The sequence below is a fragment of the Meles meles genome, chromosome 13 (assembly GCF_922984935.1).
Source record: "Meles meles chromosome 13, mMelMel3.1 paternal haplotype, whole genome shotgun sequence".
NCBI lineage: Eukaryota > Metazoa > Chordata > Mammalia > Carnivora > Mustelidae > Meles > Meles meles.
This window is the reverse complement of record NC_060078.1, coordinates 82,939,051-82,962,664: the sequence shown is the minus strand read 5'-3', so window position 1 is coordinate 82,962,664 and position 23,614 is coordinate 82,939,051. Positions and strand designations below refer to the sequence as shown.

General features: G+C 49.1%; 1 protein-coding gene across 3 annotated transcripts in view; it reads right to left on the bottom strand.

Annotated features, from left to right (window-relative positions):
- The window catches only part of DOCK1 (dedicator of cytokinesis 1), a 489,703-nt gene that overhangs the window by 86,206 nt on the left and 379,883 nt on the right, over nucleotides 1-23,614 (bottom strand). For all 3 annotated transcript variants that reach the window (XR_006821218.1, XM_046026751.1, XM_046026752.1), the window contains exons 30-31: nucleotides 10,650-10,728; nucleotides 5,618-5,718 (exon numbers count right to left, since the gene is read on the bottom strand). Coding sequence is in view for 2 of the 3 variants with exons in the window: in XM_046026751.1 (XP_045882707.1) it covers nucleotides 5,618-5,718; nucleotides 10,650-10,728 (180 nt within the window). In the remaining variant the exon portion in view is untranslated. The remainder of the gene's footprint in view (nucleotides 1-5,617; nucleotides 5,719-10,649; nucleotides 10,729-23,614) is intronic.

The window sequence follows — 23,614 nt, the reverse complement described above, 5'->3', positions numbered from 1 at the left end:
GGCAGTTCTCTGGGACAACTGACCCTCAGATATGCAGAAGGAAAGACATAATCCAGGCAGAAGGGAAGGAAGAGCATTCCGGGCAGAGGGACCAGCAGGTGCAAAGGCCCCTTGGCAGGGAGTGGGTAGGTAAGTATATGGACCAAAGAAGGATGTAAGGCTAGAAGACGGAGAGTCTGCCCTTCCCTTTAAGAGACCAAGGGGGATACAGTGTGACCAAAGGCCACAGAGGCAGCATTTTAAAGATTAATTTTCTAACTATTTTTGAAATAAGAAATAGGTTTTACTTTACTAAGCGGCATGTATATAAATATCTGTGTAGGACTGTTTTATGAAATAACACTTAACCATACTATCTTCAGTAAATTCTGATGCTTTCTTATATTTTATTTCACTGAAAGAAAAAAAAAAGTCCGTTGGGCATGACTGTTGTGGGTTGAACTATGTCCTTCACAATACTATGTTCAAGTCCGAAACCCCGGGACCTGTGAAGGGGACCTCATCTGGAAATAGGGACTTTGCAGGTATTGCCAGGTTAAGCTGACATCATACTGAACTGCAGATGTCAGAGGGGAGTTAAGTCCAAGGACTAGTGTCCTTACAAGGGAAGGGATGTTTGGAGACATGGGAGGAAGGCCACGAGAAGACAGAGGCCGAGCGTGGAGGGAAGCGGCTGGAGCCAAGGAGCGCCAAGGCTTGGGGACAACCACCAGCAGTGAGAGGCACAGAGCACGTTCTCCCTCTGAGCCTCCAGAAGGAACCAGCTCTGCCCACACCTTGATCTGAACTCCTGGCCCCCTGAACTGGGAGACAATAAATTTCCGTAGGTCTTAGCTGCCCAGGCTCTGTTAACTTTGAGGGCAGATGACTGTAGGGAACAAATACAAGCACCCATTAAGCTGCCATCATGGCCCAAGGAAGGGTCAAGATGCAGAGCTGAAACACGCCATCTAAAGGAGGGTGGATGGAATGAGAAGACCGAAGACCAAGGCGTGAGGGGCTCCCCCACTTAAAGGTCTGATGGAGGATTATGAGCCTGACAAGGGAACAGAGAGGCCAGAAAGGAGGAGGAAAATCTCCATGGGATTCTGCAGACAAGGAAAGAAGAAGACCGTGCGGGGAGTGGGTGGAGGCTGAGGAAGGCAGAAAGAGGCAGAGGTTGCTGGAGAGACATGATGGGTGAGGCGAGATGTGTTGGGTTTAATGGCAAGTCCCTGGGGGAAGTGAGAGGAGGTGGGACCCCATCTGTGACCCAGGGAATAAAGTTTAGTACACGCAGGGCTTGAATGTGCCATGGTGCTCTGTGCCGTCCAAGGTTTACCGGGTTGGACGGAGCACATGGGACACCTCCCTCAGCCAGGGACTCAGCACAGGTCCACTGTTCATTAAATCTGTCTCCCTGGGCCCCCTGCTAATTCTGGTTTAGAGTGGAGTTATTTTGAATAATTGGAGTCTCTTAACCAATGAGCATAAACACAAACTCTACTTTCTAAGCCATTCCTTATTATACTCTGGGGTCCCCAATCCCAGCTTCAGATCAGCTGAAGGTGGGACTTTTTTCAGCTTTGAGTTTCCCTAAAAGCAATGTCTTTAGTTTGACCTAATGCACAAACATCTCAGAACCCCGTGCTCAGAAAGATGGAGATCTTTGTGTATATGGAATTTCAACCTGGTCGCAAAACCTGTCCGGGAGGGTGTGACTCCTGCATGAGAAAACACATATAAATAAGCAAATAAAGATGTGATATAGCGTGGAGACCAACCGAGGAGAGGGTCTTCATGGAGGGTGGTCTCCGCACACAGGTTCAAATGCATGGACCTGGGGTTGGCCTTCAAACTTGACTCTCGGGCTGAAAATTTTAAGTGAGGCTTTTATGCTTAGATATGTCAGACGCCCGGTGCCTGAACCCGTTTCTCTTCCAGAACTAAGTCTGGTCCTGAACACAGAAGGCTGTTTGCAGTCATGGGTCACATTGTCCCACACGAGGACACACATGTCCTGCATACTAACGTGGTCAAGCTGGCTGCTGATGAAAAGCCAACTTTTTTCCATCTGAATCATATTTCCTAAGTCCCTGAAATGTCAAAGGCTGGGGGTGGGGGTGGGGGATGGGGCGAGGAGAAATAATGGTCAGTTTTCGCATGCCTGAGACACCTCTGTCCTTTGCTGGGAGTCACCAGCACCAAGGGTGTCTGAAGGCTGAGTCAGTTACATTTTCTTGTTATAGACTTTAATTCCTGGTGGTTATTTATTTTGTGGTTCATTGGAAAATCTTATACTCAGTTTGGGTTTGATATAATCAGTTCTCCGCATGGTCTGGCCCATTATTTTATGCTACTCCCATGCACATTGGGGAATGTCTCTGGAATGAATATCCTAATTATCTCCCCGAGCTAGGTCATCAGGAGGGCAGAGAGCGTCACATGAGGGAATGAACGGGCAGATCTTCTGACCCTGGGATTTCCTATTGTCTGGGGCCCCATGCCATCAGCCAGGCAGACAGGAGCAGACAGTAGGCTTGGCAGAGAGGAAGAGAAGGGCAGGCAGGAGTGTGAAGGGTGTGAGGGGAGGGGAGTTCCCCACTGAAGCCCTCACTCAGAGATGCATTTAGTTGACTTCAGGAACCCTAGAGCAGCAGACTGGCCCAAAGGGAGGCCGCCAGAGGCTCCTGAAGGGGTGTGGCATCCCTCCACCTTCAGAGCTCACGGGCTTTCCCTCTAGAAAGAGAGAGCCAGGTGAATTACCAGGTGTGCTCTGCGTCAGCACCGGACCCTTTGCTGAGACCCGTGAGGTCGATTCCCAGATCGCTGGGCCTCCCACTCTGCCCCAAGCCAGCAGGGTCTGGCCACTCACTTACACTTCAACAATCCAGAGCATCTCTCTGCTCATGAAGCAGGCCATGGCCTTGGGGACTTGATGTCCCCTTTGAGGACTGGCTGTGCGTGGACCAGTGGCTCAGCCAGCCAACCTGGTGACCTCCCTGCTCCTTCCCCACCCAGCCTGGAAGCCTCTCCCACCAGAGGCCTTGGGATACCCTCCGTCCACTCCTGAATGTCCATGTGCAGGCTGCCAAGGCGCCCGCTGGGCACTGACCCTCCATGTGATCACCCACCTGCCCGAGACTGTGAACTTCTCACCTTGGCGTCCCGAGCACCTCCAGGACCCTGAGCATGGGAAGGCACACGACCCCGTTTCACTAGAACCACTTGAAGTAGATTAAAACCTTTCTAGGTACTGGGGAAATTTAACCATGTGGGTAGGATGACTTCAAATATGTCTTATGTAGATTTTGGTATTTAGAACTAAAATGGCACATTGATTATAAAGTGTTAAAGGTAGAGACAGAGGCATGGTGAGTACAACAGGCACAGGAGAACCGGCCACGCGTCTGAGGCACATGGCCTCCCGGACCACAAGCGCTTGTCTCCGACAGAGAACACTTCTGCCTGGTGGCCCATCACGACCACACACCGAGCCTAGGTCCCTGGGAGAGGGCCCCCCAGGGTGCATAAGGGGCTGAGGCCGTTCCCGCCAGAGTCTTGCAAAGACAGTTTCTAAAATGCTTAGGTTCCCCACTCCCCCTTGGAGAATCCATGAGAAAATTTCAAAGGGAAAATCTGCAGTCTCTCCTTGCCACGGTTATGAGGAAGAGAAGACTCAAAGCTCCATTTGGAAGCCTGCATCTCTGGAAGGGAGACACCAGCTGGCCGTGTTTCGTTTCCCTTGGCTTTGAACCCTTTGAAGGCACACGGCTATGTGGGAAGCAAGTGTTTTCTTTGGCGGTCAAGGCCCTGCGTGGCCAAGGCATGTATGACATGGCTTTAGCTTAGGCTGTTAACATCCACACACCAAAAGGAGGCCTAGGACAGAGATACCCGGCCCTGGCCTGGAGAAAGCTCAGAATCAATGGTCTTACTCTAATAATCTCACAGGAGATGCCAGCTCTTTTAAGACAGATTTCTGGTTTCAATTCTCTTGTCCTACAGGCATCTTGAAGGGTTGGCCATGCTGTGCGCTTGGCAGAGAATGGGTTGTGCTGCCGGCTGGAGCTGGGTCTGGATTCCAACCTCACCGCACAGCGACCCCCACCCCCGCCACACGTAGGTACGAAATCCACCTGCCACGTCCTAGCTGTCCTTCTGCGGGACTGGATAACAAGGCATCCCAGGAGCCCGGGGCTGGCTGTGAGTAAGCTGTGCGGTGCTCAGAGTGTGCCAGTTATCTCTGCCTCTACTATGGAAATTTCCACCATGAGCACATTGAAACAAGCACAGAGACAGCCACCAGGCACCATCCCTAACGTCACATGAGCCCTGAGAAGATGTAAATTTGGCAAAGTGGAAGCTTCCCGACGGAGCCAGTCCCCAGAAGGTGCCACCTTGCGTCTGTCTCTGGAGCCAGGGCTGGCAGTCAGACCCCACATGGTCTGCGTGAAGGCAGAGCCTGCCTTCCCAGCAGTCACCGGCGGGTGAACATCTTGGTTCAGAACTACCTGGGTTAGAATGACTGGGTGTGTAGCACCGGCCCTGTGACTTGTTCAAAACATGTTTCACCTTCCTTTCTGGAAAGTTAAAGATGAGAAGGGAATCCAATGAACAACCTCCGTTCTGGATTTAATGATGATACATGAAAACTGTACTCGGAGCGCTTAGAAAGTCACTGGCATACAAGTTCGATAAATATTTGCTGACATAATTCTCACTTTGAAGGGATGACGTGCTATTGGTGAGGCCAGCAACTGAGAGACGAACTCAAAGAGCCTGAGGGGCACTGAGCCGTGCTTTTGTCATCTTCTGAGACTCCCTCTGGAGTCCCCAATGTCAGGGAGGGACAAAGTCTTAGAAAAGTCAATGTAAAGCGGAGGAGTTATGAAACGACACACAGGGTCCGGTGACAGGGAGACGTGGGAGCAGCAAGAGAACTCTTGTCAAGTATTTATGAAAGGGGTGCTCAGAAGAGAGAAGGCAGGGAAACTGAGGCAGAGAGGCAGCGAGACCCGCTGGGGCACCCAAGGGCAGAAAGAAAGCATGGCAGGATTCTTTTCTTTGTCCTGAGCCAGGAGCCAGGCAGGACTCAGAACAGAAGGACCAAGGCAGTGACGCAGGGCTCGAGAGGTTAGGATCACCCAAGAGCTAGTCTAGCCCTTCAGCTCTCCCACCTCGAGCAGGACCTGGGTAACCTTTCTTGAAGGAGGAGACCCTGGGCAGCTCTCACTCTAACGGAGCTCTTCAACAATCCCAACTGTGCCAACCGCTTGCACGGGATGCTTCCTTTCTCGAAGGAGCACTGCACAGCAGACGATAAAGAAAAGCACATGTGGGAAGACATCAGGACGGTGCAAAGCAGAAGCGACGATCTCCTGAAACTCCCATTCTGGGTGGTGCTAGCGGGGGTGAATGACAATGACTAGAACTCACCAGAATGAACCCTGCAGTTTTAGATCTTGATTCGCCGGCTAGAAAAGGCAGCACCAGAGGCGGGATTTGGAACCGACCTCTCATGACACCAGGATTACATCTCCAGTTGCACACCCAGCTGGTTTAGACACGACCCAGAAATGATGTTAACAGACTTGCAGGCTCCTGCCCGCGATTTCAGGGCTGGACACAGACTTACTTGTTAAGGATTTTGGCTCTCTTCGCGCTTGAGAAATTCTCCAGCTGCAAGGACTCCTGAGTGAGGAAAGCAACAGCCAGGTGGAAGTAGTTGTTCCAAAGCTGAAAACCGAAAAGGGGAGACGCTGAGTGTCGCACAGCTTACTAGCGGGTCTCGGAACACTCGGAGGCATTCCTCATCTTCCTGGACACGCTTCTGAAATGTTTAGAAATCCACACCCACTCTAGGCAGGCGGTGAGCCAGCCGGCCATGGTGTGGTTCACGGCCATGTGGGCACCGAGGTCACAGTGTGCGGGCTCAGTCCTAGCGCTGCCACCTCCTCGGGCAACGGATCCGATCTCCTGGGGCCTCGGTCTCCTGACAGGTAAAGGGGGTCTCACTGCGTCCGTCTCCTGGGGTTGCCGGAGGGTCACAGGTGTGAACAGGGCAGAGGCTTTGGGGGGGATGGGGGGCTGCGGAGCAAGCGGTAAGGACATGATAATGTCAGCTCCTGTTACTGGGGCATCATGGAGCCCCTTCCTTACTAGTATAAAGATTTTATTTATTTATTTGACAGACAGAGATCACAAGTAGGAAATCACAAGTAGGCAGAGAGGCAGGCAGAGACAGAAGAAGGGAAGCAGGCTCCCTGCTGAGCAGAGAGCCCAAAGTGGGGCTCTATCCCAGGACCCTGGGATCATGACCCGAGCCAAAGGCAGAGGCTTTAACCCACTGAGCCACCCAGGCGCCCCTGAAATAATTTTGTTATAAAGCTCTGCCCTGTGGAAGCTCGGTCTACTTGAACACGGTAACCTAGACTTACTGTCCTAACAGTGTCATTATGGGGGCGCCTGGTGGCTCAGTTGGCTGAGCATCCAACTCTTGGTTAGGGCTCAGGTCATGATCTCAGGGACCTGAGATCGAGCCCTGTGTCGGGCTCCCTGCTCGTAGGGAGTCTGCTTGAGATTCTCCCCTTAGCCCTCTGCCCCTCCCCGCTAAAATTAATTAATTAATTAATTAATTAATAGCATCATCATGCATAGATTCTTAAAGTCATGGAACTAATAGCCCTGGTTATGTCAGTGCTTAAGACCAGGTCAAGAACATCATGATGCAGGAAGACTTCTTGGATCACAAACAGGGATGATTTGGACACACTCCTGGGCTTTACACATAATTCCTACACCCACCGAGCTTGTTCCAGAGGACAGTGTGGTGGGGGGGTGAGGGGGTTCCACCTGCTCCCAGGAGGGAAAGAGCCTGGACAGAGCTCCCATCACACGTCCAAGCTCGAAAAGCTTCCACAATCTTTAGACAAAACCTGGGGGTATGGGTTTTCTCGTTTACCAAATAGGAAAAATATTTATTATATCAAATGAGACAGTCGCAAAAGGCTATGTAAAAATAAACAGTAGCGACTCTATTTTTGGTCACCTGTGAAGTAAGTGGGACTTTTAGAGCCTAGTTGTAAGAATGTGTGGTCTTCCATTTACCTAACACTTTTCAAGAATGGGGCACTTTCTTCAGTAGCACAGCAGCTCGTTTGACGGCTGCTGAATTATCCAAGTAAGTGCTGGGGCCCTGCTTCCTGGATGTGGTGCAGAGACTCGCACAAAGTCATGGGTTAAACGTGACAGACAGTCTCGAGTAGGGTGTCCCGGGATGGAGCCCATGTGGGCTTCCTGCTCAGCAGGGATTCTGCTTCTTTCTCTCTCTCCCTCTCCCCTTCCCCTGCTCATGCTGTCTTGTGCACTTTCTCTCTTAAAAAATTAAAAATCTTAAAAAAAAAAAGGTTGTAAAAAAAATCACATAAAAATACAAGCGAAAAAACAGCACACCCTGCGTGATCTGAGGTATGCCAAGCTGTGACTGGGGCGTCCGAACTTGAACAGGGTCTGAGCACTGGACGGTAGTACTAACGTAAGCTTGGTGTGGGTCGTTTTACAGTAGTTATGCAGGAGGAAGTTCCTGTTTGTAGGAAATACACATTAAAACCCTGGGGGGTGTTGGATGAGGGTCCTTTGTGCTGTGTTTCCGGGAACGGGAGGCAGGCTGGGCCGGAGCACGGGGACACCAAAGGGGAAGCAGCTGGCAGCCCTCGGGGTTGATGAGTTCAGGGAGAAGGAGGCGTCAGCAGACAGAACTGTGCGGTGACCATGACGATGTAAGAACACAGAAGCGTGCCCGTCGGAGCCCGTCAGAGCACAAGCTCCCCAGAGCTAACACCGAAGGCCGCTGCCGCCATATGACACCCAAGCCCTCCCGCCGAGGGTGGGCAGGTGCGGCTGCTGCTGGCTGGAAAGGCAGGCCCGATGCACTTCGCGCTCCCCAACGGCCAAGGCGGTATGCTGGCCCACAGAACACAGGGCCGCTGAGGTGTATGCGCGTGAGAGAAGCAGCCTCGGGACGTTCCTCAGGAAACCGTGCATGATAGCAGCGATAACAGACACGCTGGGGAAAAGGAGCCCAGACTCAGAGCAGCCACTCCTCCGATGCACGACAATCTACCCAGCGAGTATGGTGTGAGGCTCATAGGGATAAAAGGGAAAACCCTAATGAAGAACACAAAAAGACGACCTAAATACTCCTGTACGGGATGGGAAAAAAGAAATACTGCAAAGTACTCCCCGTCATCCTGTAACATTTCCCCTCCATTTATTTATAAACTCAACGGCTTCTCAATAAACAAATGCAGCATTTTGAAAAAGTAAGGCTAACAAGCTGAGCTTGCATTTCGTATGGAAAAACGAAATATAAAAGGGGTGTCCGGGTGGCTGAGTAGGTAAAGGGTTTGTCTTCAGCTCAGGTCAGGATCTCAGGGTCCTGGGATCGAGCCCGGGGAGTCTGCTTCTCCCTCTGCCTCTGCCAGCCACTCCCCCTGCTTGTGCTCTCTCTCTGTCAAGTAAACAAATAAAATCTTAAAAAAAAAAAAGGAAAGGAAAGGAAAAACGAAAGAGAAACCAATTTGGTTTTGCAATGGCACAGTAATGGGGAAGTTCTGGCTCCACTAGCAGGGTATAAAACCAGAAGGTAATAACGCAGGGAACTGAATGAATACACACACACGCACACACAAATATGCACACACACCTTTGCAATTGTGTTTTTTCCGGTGGCGTTTTAAATCACCATTTTTACGGTGGCGTTTTGAATCTGTTCATGAAATGATATGGGAAAAAGTGAAGTTTAAACTCTTAGCTCTAACACTAACCAAAAAATTCCAGGTATATTAATCATCAGGAAATTTTTTTAAAAAGGCAGAATTATAAAGGTATTAGTACATACTAACTATGTAAAAAAATAGTTACCTTTCTAACACTGAGGCAAAGAAGGTTTGCCAAGCAAAATAGAAAACCAAAGAGGCAGTAAAAGAAATGACAGATTCGACTGCAGAAAAATTAAAAATTTCTATATGGTAAGCCTAAACCCATGACTAGGCTATATTACGAATTTCAACTTAGAAAAAAGAATGACAAATAGCCCAATAGAAAAATGAGTATAGGGAATGATCAGTCAGTTCACAGCAGAAATCACACAGACAGTAAGTATTCTCAGCCTAAGTAGCAATCAGAGAATTTCCAACAAAAATAAGAAACAACAATTTTAAAGAAATTGGTCCTGGAGATGGTTTTAGAGAGTGGCTGTTCTCCAAGAAGGTTGATGGGATTGTAAATTGCTAGAGGATAATTTATCAGTGCCCATTCATGTACACTTTCTTACCACTCCGCCTGGCAGCTACCCTTCCAGGAGCCCGTTCACAGCAATGCAGCACAGAGAGGCATTGCCTGGAGCAGGGACAACCCGGAACAGCGTGGAGGTCCTCAGTGCAGAAGGGCCTGGGCAAATACTGGTACATATATATCGCTAAGTGTGACGGAACAGAGCAAAAAATACAGAATATAATCCGATTAGCATTAAAAGCCAAAAGAAAGCACGCACAGGTCTGGATGAACGCTTAACTAGGCATCAAGAAGTGCCCACAGTTAGTTAAAAGTCACTCCGCAGAGGGGACAAGGGTGAGGAGGGGTCCTTCATATTTCACCTGCTGTGCTGGTTTGCAGTGCATGAATAGTTTACAGTGAGCATATACCTGTGTTTTAGGATGTGGGAAAATAAGCATTAAGCAGAGAAAATGATACAATCCTAAATATTGTAAAAAAAAAAAAATAGTAACACTTTTAGATCTACAGTTCCTGATACATTAATATACACTTCTATTCCATAGTGTAGATAGAACAGACATTTACCATTTAAAAATTATTAAGGAAATACAGGCATAGGTTCTATCTCAGTGAAGAGTCCTGCCCGGGGAAATGAGTACCGTTTACATCTGGATTTTTTTTTTCTAATTAATAAACTTTAGTAAACTACGTAATAAAAAAAAATCATTAGCAGCAGATAGATCATTATTATACACCCAGAGTGTAATGAAACTGAAAGCCACAAACTCCAGATGTGTGGTAAATCATGCCAAGCAGCATCAATCCTTATCATTCATTCACACACACACACACACACACACACACACACACACAGCCTCCCTCTCCCTTCCGCCTCTCTCTGCACGCAATGAAGAAACAGGGCCCAAACCCATAGATGGGCTGATGCAACCCAGAGCCATGCAGGGGAGGGTTTGTGCCAGGAAAGGCCACTGCAGGGAGCACCCGCAGAGAACCCAGTTCTCAAAGCCAGCAGACCTCAGGGATGCAAACCCGCCTGGCCGGTCTGCAGAACCCTCCCTCCCGACGTGTGGACAGTGTGGGTCTGAGTCAGTCCCTGCTACAACCTATGTGGGTGGCCTGCCTGCTCACTCCCTACGTGTCACTCTGATTTCCTACTTTTGCTCCATCTCCCTCCTTGCTAATCGAGAAAATACTCCAAAGGCATAATTTTCAGTCCTCGGGTTCCAGTAGTACATCTTGTAAATTCCATTTCCATACCTTGCACGGGAAACCAATTAAGCTCGGGGATTAGAAATCCAAGACATTGGCTCTGACCAGCAATTTGTTTTAGCATATTTCCCAACAAAGGGCACGGCTACCTCTTCTCTTACCTGTAGCTCAAAGTTGGCTTGATCCAGAAATTTTTTGTTCAGCATATCTGCATACTGATTAATCGCTCGCAGGAAGACTCTGAAAAGATCAAGAGAAAATTACATAATTACACACTTCGGCTCGGGCACCTCTGTCAGCTTGGCATTTCAATGAGACATAGCCCGCGTCTGTCTGGAAAGTGAGCGCTCGAAGTCCTGTGAAAAGCTATGAGGTTGTGCCAATAAAAAGCCCAGAATTATTGCGTATGTGCTCCAAATTAATCAAGGAAATTAGCACACGCAGAATAAAAGAAACAGACCAAAATGCTAGCATCTGAAAGTAACATATGAAAAGTATCACTAAAAAAAAGGAAACGGTGATAATTAAAGCCTCCTGTCAAGTCACCATGTCTTCATGGAACATTATTAAACTGGTCTTTGCTTTGCAGGCTTTTTACAGGTAAGCATTTGAAAGTGCTGCGATACACCATCTATCAGGCGTGGCGGGGTCTGGTGACTACCTGGAGGTACGGCTTACTTTGGTGTTATTCATCCTCTGATCCGCATGTTGGTTTTGGTAACTAACGACTTGTTAAAAAAAAAAAAAAAAAAGCTATGATAGATGCGTAAGTGATTTGACAAGAAGGTTAGCAGGAATTTTAATGCATTGATCCATTGATAATGGACAATTTTAAGCACCCAGAGCAAACTATCACATCCTTTAATACCTCGACTTTTGCTTGTCTGTGTTGACAGGTTACAGATGACTCCAGAGGTCTAAGCCTTCCCCCAGCTTGTGCATCCTGCAGATTACTCTTATTGTCCCTGAGTGCTCACAATAATACAGCTCAGTCCAGATACTTCTTTTTAAAGGACGCTTCTCCCTTTGCACAAAGGCAGGATGCATGGAGAATTAGCATTAGGTCACAGATAATAAACTTAATTACACTTCCTCTGTTTAGGCAGCAGGAAGCAGCCAGAGAGTGTAAGAAAAATCTAGGTTACTTCCCAGGAACCAGCGCTCTCCGAAAGCATGTTTTCTTTAGCTGTGCATGCCTGGAGAAGCTCCCCATGCCAGAATGTCCCTGAGTCCCTGAAGGCCAGGCAGCCTGGGAGGAGGAAGAAAGGAGCTCTCTGCCTGGGGCTGTAAGGAGTTCTCTATCCCCCACCTCCTGCCCAGCACTGCAGTGTCTCACACACTCGGACAGCTCCAAGAAAGGGGGTTTGCAGACAGCATCTCATTAAGGGACCGATCGGCTGGATCCAGGGCCAAAACAGGTATGACAAAAGGGCTGGGATGGAGTTTGCCATGGCAGCTGCTGAAGAAAACGGTGGTTAGACTTATCTGAATTCTTCCCTGGGGACACTAAATAGAACCAAAAAGGAGGCCTCCCTGTTTTAAGTGACTGGAGGGGGGTGGGGATCCTGGCCTTGTTCATTAGTCAGGGGCAGAGAAGGGACAGCAGCATCCAGCAGCCAGAGGGTTGCCGGACAATACGGCTACAGGCTGCCCAGTTAAATTGAAAAGCAGCTCTTACAGCTGAAATTTGGGATTTATTGAGAAAAGCTGAACACAGGGCACTAAGGGTGTCTTGATGAATTAATACAGGACCAGGATAAAAATCACTCAAGTTAGGACGGGTCTTGTATCTAGAGTACACCTGGCAAGCCTCATCAGCCCTCCAGGCCTGGGCTGGGGTCTCCTGGGCCAGGGTTAGCCCTCAGGAGCACAAGATGCAAGCCTGAAGAGAAAATGGTCTGCCTTGCCCATCTGACCCGTGGCAATCGTGTTCTGAGAGCATCTGGGGACCAGCGCTGGCATTTACCGCAGCAGCCAGAGAAGTTCTCCCCAGTGTCAGTGGAGTGGGACCACTCCCTGTCATTAGAGGGGGGGCTCTCATGCAGCACAAAACCTTGGGCTACTGACCACCTTGTAATGTTTCTTTCAGTTTTAGAACTCAGCTGTAGACTAGGGTCCCGGGGTCCTTCCGAGCTTGAAGGAAGACCCTCCCGCCAGCCCTCTAGGACAATAAAGGCAAGTTTACTAGAACATGCGTTATTATTACACGGTAATGATTCTGCCTCGAGACAGCACCCAAACAGTTGCAATGTGCTCCTTCTACTTAAGCTCTGGAAAAATTTCAGTCAGTTAAATAAAGATATTTCTCAAAATGACTTTTTTTTTAAATGATGCCATGCTGAAATAATATGAAGGCCAAATAAAAACTTTGTAACAAACTGACAGCTGATAAAGTACGGGCTGAGAGATTCTGTAATTCAGATTCACTATGAATTTTTTAAAGGGCAAGGAGAAGAAGCAAATAACACAGAATGAGAGTTGTAGTAGGACAACTAAAGAGAAGATCAAATGAAAACTGTCATTAGCGCCATCAACAAGGGAGAGCTGCTCGAGCTCTGCCTCCAGGCCCATGCGCCTTCTACAGAACCAGCCGGGACCCATAAATTAGATACACCCCAGAGCCCACACCTGATGGGATTAAAAGCTGAGCCTTGCCAAGTCCTTCTAAGGATGAACCAATGACTCAACTAGGGAAAAAGAAACATGAACAGGGGTTAACTTTTACATAAGAACATCTATTATCTGCTATAATTCATAGGTTATTTCTAATAAATGTCAAACTAGAGAGAATAAATAAGAAAATCACATGAGAAGCTTTTGCATAAAAATCTGCTGTCAGTCACATAGAGGAATACGGAAAGGATTGCGAGCTAAGCTGAGCGACTGGACAGCAGGACACCTTCCCAGTCTGAAAAGAAGAGCTCAGGTGGGTTCCATATGGCTCAAAATCAAATCCTTTTAGTCCAGAGGCAATGAGAGGGGGCCAGTGTGAATGGGCTGGCTCTGTGGTCCTGGTGACTGCTGGAGCTGGGTTCAGGGACAGGGAGGCCCTCCAGACTGTTTCCAAATAGTCCTATCTGCTTATTCACTCCTGTGCCTATGATGCTAAGTCAGGATCCAGCATGGTTTCATATGCCCCCTAGGCATCCATTCCTGTCATAGGACAGATAGATGATGGACGGATGGATGGATGGATGGATGGATGGATGGATGATGGACGGATCGATAGATGGACAGATGAATGATGGGTGAATGGATGGATGGATGGATGGATAGATGGACAGAGGGATGATAGACAGACGGATGGAAGATCCGACTCTAACCCTAATCAGAGGGCACAGAGAGGCTAGAATAGTCAGTAGCCCCTGATATCCACGAGTAGATTGTCCACTGTGGGGTTCTGCTGTTTTGAGTTTCTTGTTAACCAAATTTCTCATTAGGCATTTGGCATTTATCAGTGGGCATTGCTCCCTCATTCTCCTCTCCACCTCCCAAGCTAGTCCCCTCATTTTCCTCTCCATCTCCAGAGCTAGTCCCACACTTTCCTTTCTACCTCCCAGAGCAGGTCCTGATTCTCTTCTCCACTTCTCAAACTCCTCTCCATCTCCAGAGCTAGTCCCACACTTTCCTTTCTACCTCCCAGAGCAGGTCCTGATTCTCTTCTCCACTTCTCAATTTTCCTCTCCACCTCCAGAGCTGGTGCCCTCATTCTCCTCGTTCACCTCCAGAGCTAGTCCTCTCATTCTTCTCTCCACCCCTAGAGCTGGTCCTCCATTCTCCTCTCCACCACTGGAACTTGTTCCTGATGACAGGAACCTTGTCATTTATATATCAGGATCCCCTAGAGCATTTTAAAGGACCCCTTCAGCACCATGAATATTCTGAAGTGTTCTGATCTAAGAAACCTTTGGTCTCTACCTACACTAACAGATCTCTCAGAGCCAGTGGTGTGTCCAGGACTGGCACCAGCCAAATACAACAAAACAAAAACAAATAAACCAACACACCCTGAGCCCGCCCTAGTGCAGAGAGAGAGTCCACCCTCCCCATTCAATATTATTGTACACAAGCGCAGGACACAATGAGGAGAGGTCATGCATAATGTGCCCCATGTCCTGGCTTCCAAGAGCATGACAGTGAGATGCTGCAGGGGGAAGAGACTGTGGGCAGTGGAGGTGGGAAACGGTACAGACTGGCATTGCTTCTACTCTGCCAGAAAAGTGAGGTACTCGGGGGGAAAAGATTCATAAGTCTGTGAGCCAAACAAGTTATGTCTATTCCCAGCCGGGAGGATTAAGTAATTTCTGAAAACAAAGCTAATGGCGTGAGAATGAAATGCTTCCGTGGACGCTGTCCCATGTGGTCAACTGATTAAGAAAAAGTGTGAGCCTGTATTTAATAGAGTTATTTTCAGTCATTTTTAATCTTTGAATGGCTTTATTTATAACCTAAAATCTTGGAAGATGAAACCAAATATACAAATAAATAATGTAGAGAGAACCACAGGCAAATGACGGCATCTCGAAAAGACTGAAAGAGCCATAATGTCTAGATGCACTTTTCTCTAAGACACGCAAATTACTCAAAGCCAATGACTGCAAATTTTATTTTTAATGGCCACAAGGAAAGGACTTGATCTCACGCTCCTTGGTAACTGATTCCCATCTCCCCAAAGTCAGAGTCATCCCCTTTACCGATCCTGTTACAATGTTCCCATTTTCAATCATTTAGGGGTCAGTGTGAGATGGAGTTCATTCCCAAACCTCTTACAACTAAAACAAACAGGAAGTTTTCCTGACTTCCTTCTCTTCTATGTGGACACTTAAACACGGTGAGCTCCCACTAGAAACAAAATGCCTACTGCAATTCCTAACGGTGTCAGACATGAGCTGGATTCTTGTCCACACACCCACACACACAACCAGTTATAGTCTGGATTCACTTCTTTCTATCCATTATCTACCATCTATCTGTTATCTCTCTCGCGCTTGCTCTCTCTTTTTCCCTCCCTATCAATCCACCCACCCATCTATTCACACCCGTGTAAACATTTAGCTCTCAGACGTTCAGGAAAGTCTTCCTAGCCATCTCTCATCTACCTGTCAATCATCTATCTATCTATTGATGTATCTTCTTCATGTCCATGTAAACATTTCGCTCCAGGACCTTCAGAAAGTGACTCACGTCCTTGAGATTCTCCTATTTTCAACCAGCAAAGGAAGTACTAACTGAGAAACCTCTGAACTGTGAGCTTTGAATGTAAGGGTTTTGTTTTTTTTTTAATGTAGAGATTAAAGGTTAACACAGAGCTATCACCACGTAGTCCAAAGTCATTTTAACACCATGACCTCCACCAACACTTTACAGAATGTTAAGTGGCATTTGGCAGACCAGAGAAGACATGCCGTAGAGTTCTACACTTTGATACACATCTTGGGAGACCGGCTGGGTGTGTGGAGCTCAGTGGCAGGAGGCACCTGCAAGGATCCAAGCCCCTCAAACATGAGCTTTTCACCAGAAAAGTCCTGCGGGCCTTGCCTCTGGGGCCACATCCTGCTCTGTCCTTGCACGGAAAGGGCCTGGGATGCCTCGTGGGCTCCAACCAGGGCCCTTCCCGATAAGCTGCCTATTGGAAAGCAGTGTGTGCAGAGCAATAAAAGTATCAGAGTCCTAAATAATTATGTGTTAATTGAGTGGAGGGGGCTTAGCAAGCGGAACATAATCAGGAACCAATTTAACTATTACAAGTTCCTGGCACAATTACAGTCGCTAAAATGACTTTATCATGATGGAGCCTCGGGCTTTTCTAGCATCGCTGTTACCCGGTGTTTGCTGCCAATAAAACTGGAAGATGAGGTGCCTCGTTACGACACCGGGAAAAACAACAAGAAAGCCAGTGAACTTCCAGTGGAACCCTAAACCCTGTTCTCAGGCGGTGAACCTGCGGGGTATTTCATTCCTTCCCTGAACTCACTTTAAGTTCCGTAATTAGATCGTACAGTTCACCATGAGGGCATTTAAATACCTCTGGCATTAAGACAAGAGATGCTCTGGGGCGCAAAAAAAAAAAAAAAGCATCTTTTAACAAAATGTTTTGCCCGAAACGAGTGGAAGAAAGGAAAAAAATTTTAAGTGACTAAATATGCCCTTAAATGATTTCCGCAGAATTCAGGAATGCTGGGAAGGAGGTAAGACTTGGGGGGACACTTCAGCCAGCCCGCACAGAGAGAGAAGGACGGGGTTATCACCACTGACCGGTCTGTGAGCACAGCCCACACCCAGCAGAGGCTTCGGTCAAGGCCACGACCAAATGGGATTAGCCGCTTCCTCTATCAGGAGCCCCGACAGGCGGTGAAAACCACACGTGCACGAAGCAGTGACGTCCTAGCAAGACCCTGGGATTGCATGTGTGGAGCGGAACATGGAAGGCAGCCTGGCTGGGACTTCGGCTCACATTTGTGATTTGGGAGATGGTGGGAAGACCAATGTCAAGAGAGCCTCCTAGGGAAAAGGCTGGAAGGGTCGGCGGGGACCAGACTGTGGGAGGCTGGAAATGCTGGGGTGCAGCCCACGGCCGTGACTTCAAGCAGGGAAGGAGCAATAAAGTCAAAAGAGGCAGGTGTCATGGTCTCCCCAACACACTAGAGGTGTTTCCTTTTTTCCAGATGGCTGGATTTCTTTTCCCTTTCAGGCTTTAGCATTGTCAAACTCTGAACTAAAATCCAAAGTGCTGTGAACCCTCATGCTGGCCAGCCCTGGTGGAAGCAGGCTCAGCCCGTGGGGGGGCAGGGGCTCCCAGGGAGTGGTCACTCAGGACTGAGGCCACATCACCCCTGCTGTGTGGGTTCCAGGGCAGACATCCGTGGCACAGGGCCCCCTGTCCCATCTCTCTGGGGATATACTCTGTCTCCAGGTCCCACCGAAATAGGACTATGGCTAAGGAGCTACCACAGTGAGCTAAGGTGAGAAGCCCTGATGGTGGCCGAGACCTACCCAGCTGGGCCATGCCCAGCCACCCCTCACCTCTGCGGCTTTGCTGGTGAGCACTTACCGAGTGCCTTGTATATTCCCAGTGACTTCTGTCACTTCATCAAAACTGTGCCAGTTAATGCACCCAAGTCCTGCGGGGTATGAATTACCTCGTATTTTACCCAAAAGGCTCCAAGAGGCAGAAGCAGCACATGGCCCTGGAAGGGCACAGCAAGCTCAGCCAAGCCCATGACTGGCCCCCACACTGCATAGGCTTCCTTAGGAAGTCCAGCCGGCGTGGTCAGCAGAATACAAATAAATCCCGGAAATTATTTTGCTTTTACAATATATTCCAGAAAATTCCAGGCACGTACAATAGTAGACCCCATAAGGAACTCACGTCCCCTTCCCTGGGCTTCAATGATCATCACCTTCTGCGCGTTTCGTCTTTCTCCCATCCCAAACCCTTTCACATTATTGTTATTATTAGTGTTTTCTTAAGGACCTTGAACTTGAGAGTGGTTGTAGGTTCACAGCAAAACGGAGTGTAGAGGACAGAGTTCCCAGATGTCCCCTGCCTTCCCCCGGTCAGCGTCCTGCACTGAGGCTACACAGCCTTCTCTGGACGAATGCACACAGTCACGGTTATGCCCCAAGTCCGTGGTCTGTGGGAGGGCACACTCCTGTGAATGTCCTGTGGGTTCGGAGACACGTGTGAAAACAGGAATGCAGGATCACGGAGCCCTGCTGAGTGGCTACACCAGCCTGGACACCCTCTGAGCTGCACTCTCCTTCCCTTCCTCCCGCTGAGCCCCTGACTACTGCTCGTCCTTCTGCTGTCTCCACCGCTCTGCCTTTTCCAGGATATTCTATAGTTGGCGTCATACAGTAAGTAGCCTTTTCAGATTGCTTATGTGATGATTATAATATTTCCAAGTCCCTTCTTGCCAGGTTTCAGACCTCTGATGCTTAAGGCATCATTTCCAGACATTTCCAGAAACTGCAGCAATGGGGACCATGACTTCTCTGTCTATAACTCACCATCAGTGTGATTCGGCTCCACGGTTTCACACACAAACACACACACACACACAAAGCATGCACACACACAAACACACACACATGGATACATATGTGTTTTTAGAAACAAGAAACTCTGGCCTCTGCTTCTCAAAGAATAAGATTGTTCAGATCTGTTCTGGGAGCAGATGGGCCATTAATAAATAAGCATAAACATAAGTAAACAGAAATAATAATGGCAACAACCATCCACCCAGAGCCCTTTATGGCCCCGTATGTCACTTCTCACTTGACGCCACACACGACAGTGGTCACAGGCATGGTGTGTCCCAGATCTACTGTGAGCCCACTGATGGCCCATCTGTGCTGAATCTTTATTCCCTGTAGCACCAAGCAATGTATCTTGTATAAAATAAAATACAGTATAACTGAATCCATCTAGCGAGCCCAGGGAAAAATTAAGTGGTCAGAGGCCTTGAGCCAACTGTAGGGTTCAAGGCAGAAATTCTAAAGAGAATCTAGGATAATTACAAAGGGGAATGCTTTCCAGTTACTTCATGCTTGGAATATCCCAGCCATGCCGAGGAATTTATTCTGGTTCGTTTTCAAGACTTGCTAAAGGGCACTGCCATCATTTAGTAAACGAATGTTATTTGCTTTAGGCTCATTTGTTATAGGCTAGAAATTGGGTCACATTTTTTGCCCTGTCGGGGGCCTAGGTACTCACGAATGTTCTGAAAGTGACTATCTGGCAGTGGGTGACGTTTTACACGTTTCCCCATCTTTGCTGGTGTTTGGCTACCTCTACTCACTCCTGGTTTAGTTTCCTTCTCAAGAGGCCAGCTGGGCCTCTCTCTGTGGTGTATCCCCATGGAGAAACACACAAGGAGGTGGGGCCGTGGAGAGAAGCAGGAGTCTTGAGATCTGTGCAACCCTGGGCAAGTAAATGAACAACTCTGAACTCACTTTTCCTGGTGGGTAGGGGAGACTAGAGGGACTCCGTGTTTGTAAAGGGCCTGGGCCATACTAGCTGTCCAGTGACTGGCAGCTACTTTGGGAGTATGAAAATGATACCAGAGATGAAGACCTCGACTTTTCCTCTCCTATTTGTTTCGGAAGAGGCATCCAAAGGAAGGTACAGGAAAAATTAGGAGACATGTTCATGAAAGCTCAGCTGTTGACAAGATGTTAGAAAAAGAGAAAATATTACAACTGAGATTTGATTTTATTGTGGCTCAGAATTCTCACTACTCGGCTGTTGAGTGTATGGTGATTTCTTCAACCATCTTTGTCCACGGAGAGTAGCTCTGAGACTTTGATGGAAGGGGTTAACTTCTCCAGGTGGATGGAGATGGGTGATCTGGTGAGGTCTGTGCTCAGATCCTGAGACCGTTTTCTAAACGGTACCAGAGACAGGTGTCACCGCTGGACTGTAGTTCACCCCCCATTCCCAAGGCGACAGGAGCCTCCTATGGGGAAGGCCACCATCTTGAAGGTTTTCTTCTGTGCGTAACAAATGACCACAAACCTGGTGGCTTAAAACAATGCCCAGTAATTATCTTACTGTTCTGTAGGTCAGAATTCCCTTGAGGGTCAGCGGGGTCTTCTGCTGAAGCTCACCGAGGGGCCAGGTGAAGGCGTGGACCAGGCTGTATTCTGATCCACGGCCCGTTTCCCCAGCTCACCCAGGTTGCAAGCAGAAGCCGTCCTTGTGGTCTGAGGTCCCTGTGCATGCGAGCTCCTTGTTTCCTCGCTGACTCTCAGCTGGGATCCACTCTCTGCTCTTAGCGGCTGCCTGCATTCCTTCTCCCACGGTCCCTCCATCTTCAGATCAGCAAGGGCATGTGCTACGCTTCTCCTGCTTCAAATCCCTTGCTTCCTTCTTTTACTGCAAGCCAGAGGAAACTCCTTCTCTCCAAAGAGCTCTCATGATTACACAAGGCCCTCCTGGATAACTCCTATCTAAGGCTAATTATTACTGTTAATGATATCTGCAGGACCCCTTTGTCCATAACGAAATCATAGGATGGATAAGGCGTGCTATTCAAGGTTCCACCCACACTGACATCCTTTAAGGAGGAGGGCCCTGGAGACCCTCACTCATCCGCTGGAACCACAAACCTCAGAATCAGACTGGTTTTTCTGGGCCGTACTCCCATTTTCTTGCAGCCTGAGACTAAGCCCAGAAGGACAGGCTGTCATCACGTAATTCTTGCCTTCGTTGGCCCCTGTGCTGTTCTGAGTATTTGTGACAAGGTGAAAGACTTATAGGGAAGGGGTGGGTAGAAGACAGAGCTAGAAATACAAACCCGAACCAGGTCTTGTGAGAATGGAGTGCTGTTGCAGGAGGTCACCTGTCTGCAATCCACTGAGTGACACTTTCTATTAACAGGTATTACCTTATTCGAAGCCCGTGATGTCATCTGATGTTCACCAGATTCAGTGTAGCAACCCAGACTGCGAAGGGCTCAAGAACCAAATAATGATTTTCTTCCCCATACAGTCCCTAATAAGCACCTAAATAGTCCTTCACATTTACATAATTCCTCTGATCCACACGAAAGAGACGAGGCTGTCTCTTTACCGAGAGGAGTGCGGTCCTGCACACTAAATAATGAAACCACATCTTCCATACCTGTGTTATAACCCCAAACAGGGACATACAAAATTGCACAGTATCCTACCCAACATTCAACAGCACTCAGAGATGGGCAAACTACAGCCTCTGGGCCAAGGACAGGGCCTAAAGCTGGAGCCTGTGTTCTAGTTCCTGTCACTGGTTTGAAGACCCCAGCTGCCGGATGATGACTACAAGCTTCAGTGAAGTTTGCCTCCAGAACACTTGCTCAGCACTGAAAATTACAGGGAACTGGGGCTTCATGATTGTACCAGCTGGTGAAGAAGTGTCTTTTAACTGTCTGTGTGGCTGCCTTTGGCCTGAGACTTGCCTTCATTATAAGCTGGTAGCAAAGAGAACAGGTAACGCTCCCGTTTTTAATGAGGAGCGACTAACAATAGCTAAAGAAAAAGAAAAAGTAAAAACCCAAAACGACACTAAGACTCGCCTTGGGTCAGTTCCCAACAGTGCGGCTCGGCCCCTCACAAAGGTGTGTCTTGGGGCTGGACTGGACTTGAGCTGCCGCATCTGTAAAATGGGCTATGCACAGGACAAGAGGTGCACACATCGCCTCAGCTGGGGGCCAGACAGGTGCATCCTCTCAAGCTGCCCCTTAGGAAATCAACCTGTGGGCACTTCTGAATTCTAATATTGGCATGCTGCTTAGTGAATGCCCAATTACGGGCAATACGAGATGGCGGGCAGATGACAGGGCCACCTCCCGTTTCCCAGGAGATGTGGCTGGTGCTAGCTTGTCAACTGAATCTGAGATGGGTTATTTCTGCTCAGCCCGTCCCTTTGTCATTTCAGAGTCATGGGCTGAAGGCATCAGAAGGCGATTTCCCTTCCCACAAGGGTCGACTCTCAGCATCTACATTACACTTCTTGATGGCCTTGAGGACCTTTGTTTTCGGCTGTTTCCAGATCCCGTGACAACACAGGATGAAGACAGGGAGAGCCAAGGACCCCTCCTGCCTCCTCAAGAACCAAGAAGCAGCGTCACGTGACCGGCTCCCTTCACCTCTGCTGCAACACCTCGCCTTGGAGGGACTGCTCGGGAGTCAGATGTGCAGTGGCTGACTTCACAGTTGACCTTGACACCACCCAGCAGCAAGGGAAACAGTGGACATGGGCTGAGTGCTGAAATGCACGGGAGGGGAAGAGGAGGCTCCTGCTCGCCAGGCACAAGGACAGGAGAGTGGACTCATCAAGCAACGCTGGCAGGGGCCTGGCAGATGAGGGGCTCCCACGTGCCCCCATTCGCTCTCTGCATCGGACAGGCGGCATTCGAAGGATGCAGGAGACTGGCTCTGGCTGCCCAGCTGGAAGGCACAGAACAGCAGGAAAAAACCAAGTTGCTGCCCGTCCTGGTCCCCGGGCAAGGCACGCCGGCCACAAGGTGTGAGGGTGGTGGCAGGTGTCCAGATCCAGGGACCCTCACCTGGAAGCCCCCCGAAATCTGACTGAGCTGCCTGGGGTCACCACGGGAGCACCTTCTATAGATCACAAAGTGGGTGAGGGAAGATACGTTAGGGAAACCAGTGCAAGCAGCTGCCTTCACGTGTGCACAATGGGCTGAAAGGAACTATGGGCACATCGCTCCAGGCCCAAGCATCCACGCATGAGACACCCCCACCGCAGGGGACCTTCTGGGGAGGCCAGGGAAGCAGGTGAGGAGCAAGAGCGCTCATGGCAGCGGACACCTCCGGGCATCGTCACACTCATTTGGGGGAGTGGCTGCAGACCAAGGTCAAGCCTCCAGCCTTCCCAGGACACAGGAGTGGCCCATCACACGAAGCAGCAGCACACAGCCTAGCCCTAGGTGCAGCCGCTGCTGTCCAGGTGAGCTGTGCGTGGGGTGCGCTGCCCAGCTCCAGAGGCTATCAGGAAAGCCTGCGTGGACACTGTATCTCTCCACCCCCAGCCCTTTACGCCCACAGGCTTGGAGCAAAGGGACTTGCAAAAGCGAGATCTTCTACCTATGGAAGAGCCTGCTGATCATGCTGTAAGTTAAGTGCTCCATTGGATTAGTCTTTGGGCTTCCTGGGGCTGTGACATGGGGTGACCCGATGACACGTGGAGCACCCAGAATTTGAAACGTGGGCTGTGAAGGGCACCAGGGAAGCTCTCATCAAGGGCTGGAGCACGGGCTCTAACAGACCCTTCCCTGGGGCCGTGGGCAGGATACTGCCAATGGGGACAGAGGGCCCAGGGGGCTAGGGAGCTCCACAGAGAGGAGCAGAGCCTTTTCCAGAACTGGGGGGACAGCAGAATAACACCAAGTGGTCCCACCTGCCCAAGGTGTTAAGAACCATTAGAACTGCAACAAGCCTAATGACTTTTTACGCTGAGGTAAAGAAAATCTTTAAAAACTGCCACTTAGAACAAAGTTCACCAATGTCAAGTTACAACAAGGGGACTCTGCAGCCCTCCAGCTTTGTGCTGATTTTCTTCTTGGGGCCACAGACAGCCAGCACCTGGAATCCCGGACCCCTGCCTGACCCAGCTTGGAAAGAGGCA